We start from the raw sequence: 14,897 nt of genomic DNA, 5'->3' as shown, positions 1-14,897 counted from the left end.
GACAAAGGCATACAGTACCTGCTTCTGTTCCGGACCAACATGTGGATCCAAGCTGAGGTCTAGCTCATTTCATCACAGATCCCAAAGAGGCTTCAGAATGGTGGACGGTCGTGTGGGTACTAGTCCTTCCCTGCCTCAGCTGGGGGCAACTGAAATGGAGCAGTCTGGTGGCACCAGAATGCGGCACAGAGATCGAGGCATACATGTCTTCTCCAGAGCATCCCATTCTCAGGACCTGGTAGAATTAATAAGGGAAAGAAGGAGGGTGCTGCAGGTGGCTGCAATGTTCCGTGAGCCTGCACAGTCTGCAGAAACTGAGGAAGAAGGGTCTAACTTCATCAGCGATGCTGACTTCATGTACTCCATTCTACATTACTCAGACATGATTACACTACCTGATGTCACACAGTAAACTGCGGATAATATCCTTTGAACTATCTTGGACTTTGAGCCAGTGTTGCGGGGTCCACCCACCCCCACAGATTATCACAAATACTTTGCTGCACTGTGGCTGAAAGAGCTCCCCTACTTGGGACATGGGCTCCTGGCTGCACTACACTGCATGCCTCCCTCCACATACAGTACCTGTCAGGCGTCTTACCTTCTTCACTGCGTGAGGCACTCCTCATATCACATCCCAAGCCAGGCAGGGACCCAGAGGACCTAGCATCCTATAGACTGTTGGCACTCCTCAACACCGACTATAAAATGATTGCAAAAATACTTGATCCCCCAATTAGTACACCTGGATCAATATGGGTTTGTGCCAGACAAAAATACCTCTCTGAACCTCTGCCGGTTCTTTAAAGTAGTTGAATACACCCTTACACAATGACCTCGTATGGGGTGCCTTGTGTTTGATTTAGAAAAGGCCTTTGATTCCCTGAAATGGCCTTACCTATTCAACTTTCTTCCCAGTTATTGGCTTGGAGCCTGTTTTACTTGCTTGGTCAAACTTCTATATACCAGTCCCATGGCCAGTGTCAAGACCGGCAATTCATATCCACCCGCTACAGACCTAATGGGGCACCAGTCAGTGGTGCCTGCTGTCCCCATTATCTTTTCTCATTAGCCATGGAGCCACTGGACCACATTCTTCAAGAAAAAGGCTGCACAGGGTAATCCCATGACACTCATGCAGTGCCTCTTTATGCAAGCAACATGTTACTATATCTCAAAGGTATATGGGAGGTACCAGACTCAATCGCATGTACATTACAAAGCTTTGCCCAGGTATCGGGTCTCAAGGTCAAATGGGCCAAGCCTTGCCTCTTCCCTTTCACCGCCAACATGCCTACCCCCAATCTCCAAATTGACGGACTCCCATTACCTTGGCAACCCGTCAAGTTCTGGTACCTGGAAATACATATTTACTGTGAAACTACAGATCTCCTGGATGGTAATGTTGGATAAAATGTCACCTTGTTGCGCTCACTATTGGTGTTTTGGTAAACCCTGCAGCTGTCTGTGGCAGGTTTCATCGCCCTCACCAAAATGGTAGCACTCTAACGACTATTGAATGTTTTCGCAAACCTACCCTTATAACTTCTCAAATCATTGTTCCACTCTCTTGACCATACAATCGATGATTTTATTTGGCGCGGGACACGAAAAAGGGTGGCGCTGGCCAAGATTTGCCTCCCCACAGACCAAGGCGGCTTGGGCGTACAAGATTTTAAGCAGTATTATTTGTCTCCAATGGGTGGCCCACTGGCTATCAGGTCATCAACTGGAGGACACAGCTTCCAGGTCTCCCCAATGGCCTCTCCTCAACATACTACTTCTTTTATCTGACCGCCAAGTTGCCAATACCCAACACACCCATGATATGATTGGCAGTGTGCTGCTTCTATAGATGCCTTATCTGATTAGGTGGTTAATGGCTGAGGCCCTGCACTACCTCGCCTAGGGATGCCTAGGGGCAATCACTGAGTGCAAAATGGACCCTGGCATGAGGCAGGACTCCATACCCCGGGGAACCTCTAAAAAGATGGTGCACTACTCTCCGTGAAGGAGTTCAGAGATAAAACCAGCCTTCCCCAGGGTCAATTTCTGTTACATAATTCCACCATGCAATCCTTGATAGCACGCTGGGGTGACATGTAGAAAGAACCAGACATGCACCTCACAGTCCGCTTGTGACAATCAACTTACAGGCCCTAGGTATATTATGGTACAATATATTAGGGACTTCTAGGCAAATCAAATACGACAACTAGGAGTCTCCCAATTTTACTATGTTGAAAGGAGGAGCACAAGCTCTTAATCTCTGGTTAGCAGGGGTAACGTGCATGGAGTCTTAGGGTCCAGCAAAAGGTGACAAATGGGGGCGATCACACAGAAAAGGTAGATATCCTTTAGGAATGTGTAGTTCAAAATGGAACGTGAATCTCTCCTTTTTGTTACAAAACCACCCTGATGCAAGGCATCAGGGTTCCACTGCTTAGGGTCACGCACTAAGGATTTAGTTAAATCGACAGGTGACCTTGGTCTGTGTATGTTGAGCGGTGGCAGCAAGTGAGAAAATAATGAAATGTACTTACTGTGACTGTAGGTAGCAACAAAGCCTCCATATTCAAATGAGTTGTCTGTTCTCAGTTTCACGTACAAGCTATTTGTGGTGCTACGGATTGGCCCTGGTACTTCTAAGCCGCAGAGCTTAGCGAGAAGTTTCCCATTGGTATTGTTTCCATTGTACACCTTGAAAAAAACACCAAGGCACATGTTATTTTAAAAGTACATGAATTGGCTCATTAGTGCATATTACATCTTTTTTTTCTTTTGCAGTTTTATATAGCACAAAACGTGGACCATTGGCATTAGAGCAGTTTACAAGAGTGCAAGATTACATTGAACATTTTTAAAATATTCATTTATCAAATTTAATAATACAACTGGAGAGATTTTCATCTTTGAACAAATCCCCAAAACTCGTCATGTTTTAAATAAAGATGTTTTCGTGCATCCATTCAATTGTTACAGTATGTTTAGCCAAATCGCTGCAAAGAATCGGTTTTCTGGGCAGAAGACTTTATTTAATGAAGGCTTTCCCATGAGCTTAAACTATATAGAAAAGACAAAATAAACAATGGAGAGGAATCAAAATAAAAAGAAAAAATTCGAATTACAAAGTAGAGAGTTTAAGTAAAAAAGTGCTAGAATCTAAAGAGGGTGAACGATTTCTTAAAGCAGAAACATGTCGACATCTTTGCATACCCACAAGTACATGCTGCCTTCTGCCCAACTCGAATAAAAGTGGCTGGAACTGATCATAACATAACCACACTGCAGAATATTTAACATGCAAAGGTGAAACGTACTGCAGGTACATCTAGGGAATTCAGAATTTTCCTTAAAGTAGTTTTGGAGAATGCTTCAAACTAAGAAACTCGATTATATTTAGAGGTGCACAACACTGGTGCGTTATAGTGAACACCAAAACTGACAATGGTTGTGTTAGACGGGAACCTCGAACCCTGTAACTGAGAAAAGGCACTCTCTGCAACATACGCATTAACTCTCCAAGTTAGAAAATGCACTGTGACAATAAGAAACAGGAAACGCAGGTCTTTAGCCACTCCCTCTTCCAGGTGGAACCGTGACCCGTTGAGGGAGGATCTGAATTCCACAAGCGGGTGTAAGCGGGCAAATATGTGTCTCACGAGCTGTAAGGGCTCCTCTCAGAAGGTGGGATGCAAGATGCCGCTCACAAATGCCATTTTGGAAACCCTTCTCCACCGTTGGGATCTCTTCAGCGTCAGATCTTGTCTGTCTTTAAAGGTGGGTGAGGACTGCACTACTCCTGGGTACTCCGTGACTGGTCCCAGGACCAACAAATCTCCTACCTAAAGCATACTTTGAGGAACACTGTGCATCACCTCTTGAGTGGTGCCCATTTATATGTCCATCAAGGACTTTTTTGCCAATCCTCTGTATGATGTTGGATATGCATTGGCAAAACCATTCCCTCATTTCAAGGAGACACAGCCCCATCGAAGGGAGGGGCAGATCTCTTTTCATTTCAGGAGCTCCAAATGTATACCCATGCAAGTAGCATTATATGTAAACTGAAATGCCCCAGGAGTGCAAACATTAGCACATTCCCCTGTTGTGGTTCTGGGTATCAATTGTTGAGGTGCTGTTATTAGATTATCACTAATTCCCTGTTATTGTTTCAATTTGTACAGAAAATACAGATTTCATGTTTAAGACCACTACAGTGGCATCTTCAATAAATACCCACAGTCCTCCGTTTTATTTGTCACCATGACGTATCCTGAGAATATGGTCATAATAGATTATGTTCACAGCAGGTTACTAGCGTGAACTATGTATACATACAGCAAGGTAGTCGTGGTTGCAGTTCTTATGAGACTCCAAATGGAAGCGTTGGAACTGGATTTCTAGTTGAGTGCCACTGACTGCTTTGAGAAGCCAATAGCATTCTGCATTATGGAAATAAGGCATTGGATAGTTGGGAGACATGAAGGTGCCCGATGGGGTAGTCAGGGTGGCACCACAGCCTGGAAAAGTAAACAAGAAAACAACAATTAAGTACTGAGTTTAGATTAATGTGAAACGATCAAAGGGTTACATATCATCACAGACTCTTTTGGTTGTATTAACTCTGAGCAATATCTAGTACTAAGGACTGGGAAGAACAAAGTTTAGCAATAATGAAATAAGATATTTATAAGCACAACATGAGGTACACCGTATTATGGTCCATATCCCCTTAAGTGCTGCCTCGGTGCATTGGCCGACGGCAGCACTACCTCCCCAGTGCTGCGCACGACCATTGGACGTCCATTCAGCACTAGTTCCAATGGACAGCGCAGCACTGGGGAGGAATGTTTAATAGCATCTATGAGGTTAAAAAACATGAATATGTAGTTTATAAACAGTTATACCATAATATAAATACAATGAGAACCCTGCCATCATACAGGAATTTTCATATATAAAAATCCATTAATATGTGCCACCTGCCAAAAGTAACACATCGAACCATTGAAAAAATTTAAATGAACAAGACGTGACGGGTTTGGTAAGGCAAACTATAACACATAAGGATCTGGAGGTGAATGAGTCCAGATGAACTAGAGATGAGATGGTCTAAAAAGAGATAAATCGAGAATTGAACAACAGGCCCTAGTTGGAGGGAAATAGTAGCCTTCCTCAGCAAACTTAATCAGTGGCCATTGGCAAGGCCCGAGCAGAAGCTGGGATAGCAAGAAACGGTTGGGTTATTTTTCCCACCTCCAACACCACCCTGCCAAGCCCATGCCATTGTGGGGTTACGTGACAGAATACGTCACCCAATCCGGTAGTGTCTGGCAATGCAGAAGGATGGTGGTGGTGTGACCTACAAATTAATAGCACCCGTAGCCACCGTCTCCCTCCCCTCAGGGTTTCAGAAAGCCTGGGCTTCACCCCAAGAGCATGTCACATATGCAATAGGACAGGAGTTAAGTTAAGGGTGCCTCCAGCAGTGGGGAGTTGGAGGCTGCTCCTATCACCCCTCCATATCAAGGTTCACTGGTGATGCCAAGGATGATCTTCCTGAAGGTATGTGTGCAACTACTGAAAACTCCTCTTGGGGAGAGGAATTGACCTAACGGCTAGGGCGATCGTCCTCGAATCTGGGGAACTGGGTTCGAGTCTCGGCAACAACACTGAACATCCTGTGATTCTGGGCAAATCACTTAATATACTCATGCCTAACAAAAAAAAATGAATGTGTTCTCATGTAACGCAACTGGTGCTATGTAAAGCGCTCTGATTCCCGATTCAGGTCAAGTTTCGCTATATAACACTCAGTAAAAAAAAAGGGGGGAATCCAAGAGATTCCATGCTAATACTGCACACACACAGTATAATTCTACTGCACATACACAGTCCCCAGGATTCCATATGCTCCCTAGGAAGGCAATTCTTGAGATTCCCAGTGTACTCTAAGAGCCGGGCCTTGGAATTCTCCAAGGCGTTTCCTGGTGATACCATGCCCATATAGAGTTTCAACAATGGGATCGCTAAAGAATCACCAGTGATTTCCAAGGGTGGTGGGCCTCCACAAGGTCCCCGACCCACCATTGGGAACAGGGGCTTCATTATAGTGGTGCTTGTCCTGCATGGTGATGTCCACAAACAGGATGGTCGCATAGCCAGATGAAGGTGGTATTAATGTCTGGGGGAACGACGTACCTTCACTCGGATCTAAGTGAGAACTTACATAGTTGAGTTCTCTTTTGAAGGAGGGACATGAAGGAATGGTACTAATGGGCTGAAATGGAGCTCTATGTTGTGAGTGAGCCATTAGAAGAAAGAGTGGTTCCCTAAGAGACAAATGTCAGCACCATTGAGAGATTGGGACCCTATTAATATTTCAGATTTATTGGTAGGTAAAGTGATAAATGAGAGTGTAGGGAATCTAAACTAAATAGGCTTGTTTGAAGACACATCTGCTTTCAATTAGAACCCATCTCAAGAATGAGACCTTTGCATTTTGGAATACGTAGTGTTGATATGACCACAGCTAGTATGGACTTGAAAATGCTAGCACGCAAAATGCTGTTGGGTAAACGCCAGAAGTAGCTGAAGGTTCACACAGAACACAGAGCTACTCTGCAAACAATCAGGTTTGTTTGCTGCTTTTAAATGAGTTTTGTACGACTGGATGTTCAGGCGCGGCCCGTGGTGGAAGAGCGGTGTGGCAGTGGGGCTGGGTGGAAGGGGGGGGGGGGGGTATTTAGACAGACTACGATCAGGAAAATATCTAATTAATGAGCTTGGCTGGGTTAAATTCTACGCACAACCATAAAGTTAGTAAAGTTCCCTAAATTCCTCAAAATGCTCCCAAGGATAAAGGAGAAACAGCCACCCATGTTCCAAAACATTCTGTGGCCTGAGAAGTCCCAAAATTATAAGTAACAATCAGTCTTTATCCTGAGCAAAAAACAATAATGTACAAGAGTTCGAGAATGTATGGTGGTTAAAGACCTTCAGCTTTAATTCCATTTTCCAAAGCCCATATCTCCAAGTAGTTCGTAGTAAGAAATGAATATATTTAAAGAATCTTTCAAAACTTTCTCAGAGTACTCCCAATCAGTTATCAGCGACGATGAGGAAAAGTTAGTTTTTTATTTAATCTTCCTTCATGGTCATCTGTTGAATCCCCCCAACCCAGCCCCACTGCTCTTACCTGTGCGGGCCGCGGCTGTGTATGTTGTCTGTATACATGGGTGCTTGTGTTTTGCCGGTATGTATGAGGACCTTTACGTATGTTGTATTTATGACTGGGTTCTTGTATGTGTACTGTGTATGTGAATTGGCTCCTTTATGTTTGTTGGTCTGTGTGTGCATGCAGGCTACCTTACCCCGAGTGCATATTCAGATACATGTGTCAGTGAATCCCATGTACCTCTCTGTTCACATGCCAGGCCTATTGGTTTAGTCAAAGCCTGAGTATTTGATACCCGGTTTAAAACAATCTGAGTACAAGTGTTTGAGACAAAATTTGGGATCCAGGTCTTTCATAAAGGCATTTGACAGATTAATGTTTACATATCTTTTATGAATAGTTGCAATGTATTTGGAGATTTCATGCCGTGCTGCAAGGAGTGCAATTATTTCACATATTTACCTGTGGATGTGCCATCCCAGTGAGCCACAAACAAGCTGTTTGTGAGACTGCTATCACTTTTAAATTTTACCCACAGTCTGTTGCTGTGGGAAATGATGACTGGTGGCCTATTTCTATTGCAGTATTTGCCCAGGGAATTTGATGTCTCATATCCTCCATCTCTGAAATGAAACAAAAGGGTAAACACGTATTTATAAGACCCTGGCTATTTGATAATCAGTGTTTGCCTATGGCAATATAAATGAGAAGGAAGTGTATTAAATGATATCTATCCGAAACATTTCATCTCTTCTAAATGAACATCAAATATTTTATCGATTTATTGTTGTGGTAGAATTGTTACCTCAAGTGGCATTGTTCACATTTGGACAGATCTGGTAAAAGTGAAACACAAAGCATAACCCAAATAAATTTACTAGCACATGCTAATGGCAATCTACGCTGCTATGACAATCCATGTGGCTGCAATGCACAAGTTCAAACTTGGTTTCTCGTTGCTGCAAAGCAGTTCTTTGTTACCCAACTGAATGTCACTTAACATATATCCACCAAGAAGAAGGAAGGCTGAGTTGACCAGCTGGCATTCAAACCTTCAACCATGGGATCAGCAGCAGATCACGGCAGTGGATGCAGAAATCCACTGGGCCACAAAATCAAGCCAAGGACAAGCACTTGCTGAATTTCTTGCATGATGCAGCAGAATTAAAAAGGCATACTTCACACTACTAGAAATCTACTAGCATGGTAATAAAAAACAGGCCCTGTTTTAGAGGCAGGAAGGCCAGGGCTGTCCATGTTAATGTTTCAACTATGCCTGCAGCCAAAGGTATCTGCCTTGTTGCCTCACTTGCCTTATAACTAGAACTTACTTGGATTTTGTAAGTGTCTGTAACAGGGCAGTCAAAATGGAAGTGCAGCAGCATCTGTTATGATGGGCCCCCACCAGGCCTTTCACTTTGGTAAGGCAAACCAGACTTTTTCTGTTTGTTGCGAGTACAGTGAGCAGCGAATGCTATGACCCTTGTAGTCTATAGTTAGGCCTGTGGCACATGATAGACCTATCTCTCAACTCGTAGGGCTCAGAGGTGAAAATGTATAGTAACCTTTTCCATGCTTTCCTCAGTTGTTCACAAGGGAAACAACCTTTACAACCCAACTTTTACAACGCACTACCATCACAACAAAACTTTTACAACGCAACATCCATTACAACGCATGCATTTACAACGCAACCATTACAACGCATGAAACTACAATGCACACCATTACAACGCATGCCATTCCAACGCAGTCATTACAACGCATACCATTACAACGCATAGCATTACAACACATAGTACCCTTACACTATCCAACACTTACCCTACTGTTGCACCCCCTGGAGCCAGTGGAGGTCTCTCAGGTAGCTGGTGATGTGGCTGCAGCATGGGATATTGAGGATGAGTCTGGCGGAGTCGTTCTGAATGTTCTGCAGTTTCTGGAGGCGTTTCAAGGTGATGCCAGCATAGAATGCGCTGCCGTAGTTGGGTCCGCTGCTAATGAGTGTGTGGGGGATCATCTTTCTGCACCTGGTGGGGATCCACTTGAAGATCTTTCAGAGCAGGTGTAGCATGTGGAAGCAGGATGATGAGAAGGCATTGATCTAGCAGTTCATGGTGAGCGAGGAGTCCAGGATGATGTCAAGGTTTTGTGCGTGGTCTGTGGGTGTGGGGGGAATCCAAGATCTGTGGGCAGCCAGGAGTCATCCCAGGTGGAGGGGGTGGAGCCGAGGATAAGGACTTTGGTCTTCTCTGAGGTGAGCTTGAGAGAGCCGTCCTTCATCCAGTTGGTGACAGCCTTCCTCCTGTTATGGAAGTTGTTTGCGGCGATTGTGGGTTCGTTGGTGAGGGTAACATGGATAAACATTAAGGTCTTATGTACAGTTTACAAATGCCTCCCTGGGTTAGCCTCTGAGTATTTATGATCTAAAATCAACACCCAACCACCGCAGAAAGGGCTAAGTAGCAACAGCAAGCTCAAGATGCTAGTTGCTAAATCCAGTCACTAAAGGTTGTTCTTTCACTATCCAATGTAATACGTTTAGAAACCTTCTTCCACTTGACATTAAGGGCCTGACTGAGAGTACAGCAGACCAACTACTCTGTTACAAAAGTGACAGATATCCTGTCCACCTTATTACAAGTGTCATAGGATATAATGTACTTGTAATAAGGCAGACGGAATATCCGTTATGTTTGTGATGGAGTAACTTGTCAACCAAACTCTAAATCAGGACCTAAGTGTTTGCTTAAGCTTCGGATAATAACTGAGGTGCTATCACTTTGTTTAGGCGCTCCATAACTAATACTACTTGGGCTGGTGGGGCATTATAAATGCTGTCAATCTCTCAGTCAACTGAATTAATTTAAAATTTCCTAAGGATGTAGTTTGTACGCCATTGTGTACTGCACAAATCTGAGTCTGGAATGTTTTGTGTCTATCCCAAGTATAGTCATGGTTAAATTATCAACGTATAGCATAGAATTGTATGTGTAGCAGTGATTTTGAGGAAATCTTCAAGTCAATCATGTAAAAAGGTGTGGTTCTATTCCAGACTTAAAGGTCACTCTCAACATAATTTCCACATGGTACCCAACTATATCTAATGGAAAAATCTTAAATATGCTTAGTTGAGTTTCAGAGAATAAATAGTCAAGTCAAGTCAAGTCAAGTCAGAAATTTATATAGCGCGCTACATACCCATAGGGTCTCAAGGCGCTTGAGGAAGGGGGAAAATTACTTGTCGAATATCCAAGTTTTAAGTTGCTTTCTGAATGCTAGGTGGTTCTGAGTAAGCCGAAGGTGAGTGGGGAGAGAGTTCCAGGTTTTGGCTGCCAGGTAGGAGAAGGATCTACCTCCCATGGTGGCTTTGTTGATGCGGGGAACAGTGGCCAGGGCTTGGTTGGAGGAACGTAGTTGACGGGAGGGGGTGTTGAGGCATTCGGGTCCAAGATCGTAAAGTGCTTTGTGTGCATGGGTTAATAGGCGGAAGGTAATTCTCTTATTCACGGGGAGCCAGTGGAGGTTTTTCAGGTGACCAGAGATGTGTTCTTTACGCGGGATATCAAGTATGAGCCTGGCTGAGGCGTTCTGGATGCGTTGGAGTTTTTTCTGGAGTTTTGCGGTGGAACCGGCGTATAGGGTGTTTCCGTAGTCCAGGCGACTCGTGACAAGTGCGTGAGTGACCGTTTTTCTAGTTTCGGTGGGGATCCAGCGAAAAGTTTTTTTAAGCATGCGAAGAATGTTGAAGCAGGATGATGAGACAGCGTTGACTTGTCTGGTCATTGAGAGTGAGGAGTCCAGGATGACGTCCAACATCCGTGCGTGGTCCGTCGGGATGGGTGCTTTTCCAAGGGCCTCTGGCCACCAAGAGTCGTCCCAGGCGGAGGGGGAGGTACCTAAGATAAGGACTTCTGTTTTGTCTGAGTTCAGTTTCAGACGGCTGTGTTCCATCCACTCGGCTACTTCTTTCATTCCTTCGTGTAAGTTGTTTTTGGCGGTGTTGGGGTTCTTGGTGAGTGAGAGGATCAGTTGGGTGTCGTCAGCGTAGGAGATGATGTTGAGATTGTGTTGGCGAACGATGGCTGCGAGGGGGCTCATGTATACGTTGAAGAGGGTGGGGCTGAGTGATGATCCTTGCGGCACGCCGCAGATGACTTCAGAGGCCTCTGATTTGAAAGGAGGGAGCCTGACTCTCTGAGTTCTTCTGGTGAGGAAGGAGGTGATCCAATCCAGTGCTTTTCCTTGGATTCCGATGTTACTGAGGCGCTGTAATAGGGTGCTATGGCAGACAGTGTCGAATGCTGCGGAGAGGTCAAGGAGGATGAGGGCGACTGTTTCTCCATTGTCCAGTAGGGTTCGGATGTCGTCTGTTGCTGCGATGAGTGCGGTCTCAGTGCTGTGTTTGGCTCGGAATCCGGACTGTGAGGGGTCGAGGGATTTGTTGCTTTCGAGAAAGGCGGCAAGCTGGTTGTTGACAGCTTTCTCAATGACTTTGGCCGGGAAAGGAAGGAGCGAGATGGGGCGGTAGTTTTTGAGTTCGGTGGGGTCAGCTGTGGGTTTTTTCAGAAGGGCGCTGAGTTCTGCGTGTTTCCAGCTTTCCGGGAAGGTGGCGGAGTTGAGGGAGCAGTTGATGACGTCTCGGAGGCGTGGTGCTATGATGGAGTCTGCTTTGTTGAAGATGTGGTGAGGGCATGGGTCAGTTGGGGATCCTGAGTGGATGGAGTTCATCAGGCGGATGGTGTCCTCAGTGGAGATTGGGTTCCAGTTGTTAAGGATGTTCAAGGGGTGAGAAGGTCCTGCAGAAGATTGGGTGGGTAGGTCTTCGGGTCGGTTGTCGAAGCTGTTGTGGATGTCTGAAATGTTGTTGTGGAAGAAGGAGGCTAGGGAGTCGCAGAGGGCTTGAGAGGGGGTGATGTCGTTGGAGTTTGCTGATGGGTTGGTAAATTCTTTGACGATGTTGAATAACTCCTTGCTATTGTGGGCGTTGTTATCTAGTCGGTCTTTGAAGGCGGCTTTCTTGGCGGACCGGATTAGTTGGTGGTGTATGCGGGTGGCGTTTTTGAAGGCGTCTCTGGTGTTGGAGTTTGGGTCTTTTTTCCATGCTTTCTCGAGGGAGCGGCAGAGTTTCTTGGATTTCTTAAGATCATCGTTAAACCAGGAGGCCTTCTTGCTGCTTAGTTTGTTTTGATGTTTTTTCAACGGTGCTAGGATGTCGGCGCTTTTGGATAGCCATTGGGTGAGGTTAATGGCTGCTTGGTCGGGGTTAGAGGAGTGGACAGGAGGGGTTTGGAGGAGCGATGAAGAGATCTGGTCGATGGTGATTTTGTTCCAATTTCTACGTAGGGAGGGTTGAGGGTGGTGGTGGATTGTGGGCTTATTGAAGAAAAAGTGAACGCAGCTGTGGTCCGTCCAGTGAAGAGCTGTGGTGTGGCTGAAAGAGACGTATTTGCTGGAGGTGAAGATAGGGTCGAGTGTGTGACCTGCAATGTGGGTGGGGGAAGTGACAAGTTGTTTAAGTCCAAGGTTTGCGAGGTTGTCCAGAAGGGTGGTGGTGCTGTTGTCATTGCTCTTTTCCAGGTGAAAATTGAGGTCTCCCAATAAGATGTAGTCCTCGGAGGGGAGGGCGTGTGGGTAATGAAATCAGCGATATCGTCATTGAATTGCGCCCGGGGGCCGGTAGAGAAGGGTGCCTCTGAGTGTGGTTTTGGGGTCGGTGTGGATCTGGAAGTGAAGGTGCTCGGCGCTGGTAAGGTTGTCATCTGAGCTGGTTGTGATGTGAATGGAATTCTTGTGGACGATGGCGATGCCACCTCCTGTATGCTTGACGTGGTCCTTGCGGATAATCTTGTATCCTTCAGGGATGGCAATGGTGATGTCTGGGGCTGAAGAGGCGTTCATCCATGTTTCTGTTAGGAAGGCGACGTCTGGTGAGGTGGTGTCTAGAAGATTCCAAAGGTCGATGGCATGTCTGTGGATTGAGCGGGTGTTGAGCAGGATGCATTTTAGGTGGTTGGTGTTGGGTCTCTGTGGCACGTTGGTGGATGAGGAGTTGGTATTGGAGCCGTCGAACTTGCAGGAGTAGCATGAGAAGGGACCATGGGTGTGTCCAGGAGCGGCTTGGACGCAGTTAAGGGAGCGGCCGGAGTTAAGGGCTAAGAGGGTGGCGGCATCGTAAGTGATGCGAGTGGGCGGGATATTAAGGGAACCAGGGGGTCTGGCACTGGGCGCGGTCCAGGCGCGGACGGGCGTAGACGGGCTTACCTTTGGCGCACCTTTGGCGCGACTGGGGCGCGATCGCTGCGCGTGAACGCTGCGCACATATGCAACGCTCATATATGGATAGTGGAAAGGGGGAGGGGCGAGGGCGGCTCAGCTGGGAGGCGGGCGGGCTCAAGGGAACGCACACGGAGCACAACAACAACAAAACAAAATGGAGGGGAGAGCAGAGCAGGGCGCCGGGGGATAACGCGTAATTAATCTGCAGTCAATTTCAGAGCAAGCCAGCTAAGCAGCAACCAAGCAAGTTAAATGCAAGTAAATTCCAGGCGCTAATATTACAAAGTTTTTCACAATGCAGCGTAACGATACCACGTCTCGGCAGAGAGACAGGGGAGCGACCACTCAGGGCAGGGCCATAAGGGCAGTTTTAGTACTCATGCATTACTGGCCAAAAGCTACATTGCAAGTAAGTGGGCCTGAACATACCTTTTGTTTAAAAATACTTTTAAAGAGCATTCAACCAAAGCCGATTTCAAGGGAGTGCTCTATACATGGATTATTAAAGTCTACTTTACAGTAAGTCCCCTTTTCATCCACTGTGGTGCCTGTCCATGATTGTAAAGAGTTAGGAGCCTATTTATGTAAAAGTAACGCAGCACAGCAAGTCACCTTGCTGTGCTTTGCTGCGTTATAGGGAAATGGCAGGAATGCACTGTATTTATTACAATACAGTGCATTCCCCTCCTTTCCCCACCACTGGTGCACAATGGGCTGCCAAGCGCTAACGCAATGCACCCTTGGACAAAGGTGTAAGGGTGCCTGCATTGCATGCCGTATTGTCTTTGTGCAGAAAGGTGCACCTTCTGGCACAAAAGAATCCTGCAAGGCATTTCCCTCTTTCTATGTGTGCTGCAAAATGTAGCACATATAGAAAGAGAAAGTAACATGGAAAAATAAAGATATTTCTCCTCGTTATGCCTGAGAAGGCGTAGCATTTTGTCATATTCCCAGGTCTACCACTTTTGGTAAGTACCTCAAAATTCATGGATAGTTATGGGGGAACACCAGCACAATGCCGATGGATTGCTTTCCAGGGCAGCTATACGCAACACAGCAATCTGAGCTGCGTTGCATTACTCTGGATTTATGAAGCCACTCAGGGCCACGCAAGGTGGCCTTGCATGGGTTAAGGAATCACATTTTGGGCTTGCATCGCACATGCACCATGTTGCATGGTGCGACCATGATGCAACCCCAGTCATAAACATTTCCCTTAGTTCCATGGCATCAGTAGCTGCTGCACGGAGAACGCTTGGAAACGCTTGAAATAAGATTTGACAGTCTTTGAAGGTGTGCAGGTAGATGTTTACCCCTGCCATTTAGTGGGGTCTGACCATTCCTATGAGGGTGGAGCCTCCAGGCCCCTCTTGAATGTAAGGAGAAGATTTCAATGGAGCAAAGCCAGAAAGGACATTCCTCTGAGAGTATGGTGCCC

General features: G+C 45.9%; 1 protein-coding gene across 1 annotated transcript in view; it reads right to left on the bottom strand.

Moving 5' to 3' along the window:
• Positions 1 to 14,897, bottom strand: part of CUBN (cubilin) — a 1,372,460-nt gene that overhangs the window by 988,358 nt on the left and 369,205 nt on the right. Inside the window, exons 24-26 of the mRNA XM_086941783.1 lie at positions 7,643 to 7,803; positions 4,342 to 4,523; positions 2,544 to 2,700 (exon numbers count right to left, since the gene is read on the bottom strand). Coding sequence (XP_086797909.1) covers positions 2,544 to 2,700; positions 4,342 to 4,523; positions 7,643 to 7,803 — 500 coding nt within the window. The remainder of the gene's footprint in view (positions 1 to 2,543; positions 2,701 to 4,341; positions 4,524 to 7,642; positions 7,804 to 14,897) is intronic.

The sequence above is a fragment of the Lissotriton vulgaris genome, chromosome 10 (genome assembly GCF_964263255.1).
Source record: "Lissotriton vulgaris chromosome 10, aLisVul1.2, whole genome shotgun sequence".
Classification (NCBI taxonomy): Eukaryota; Metazoa; Chordata; class Amphibia; order Caudata; family Salamandridae; genus Lissotriton; species Lissotriton vulgaris.
The sequence above is the reverse complement of the archived record's forward strand: the minus strand, read 5'-3'. Positions and strand labels throughout refer to the sequence as shown.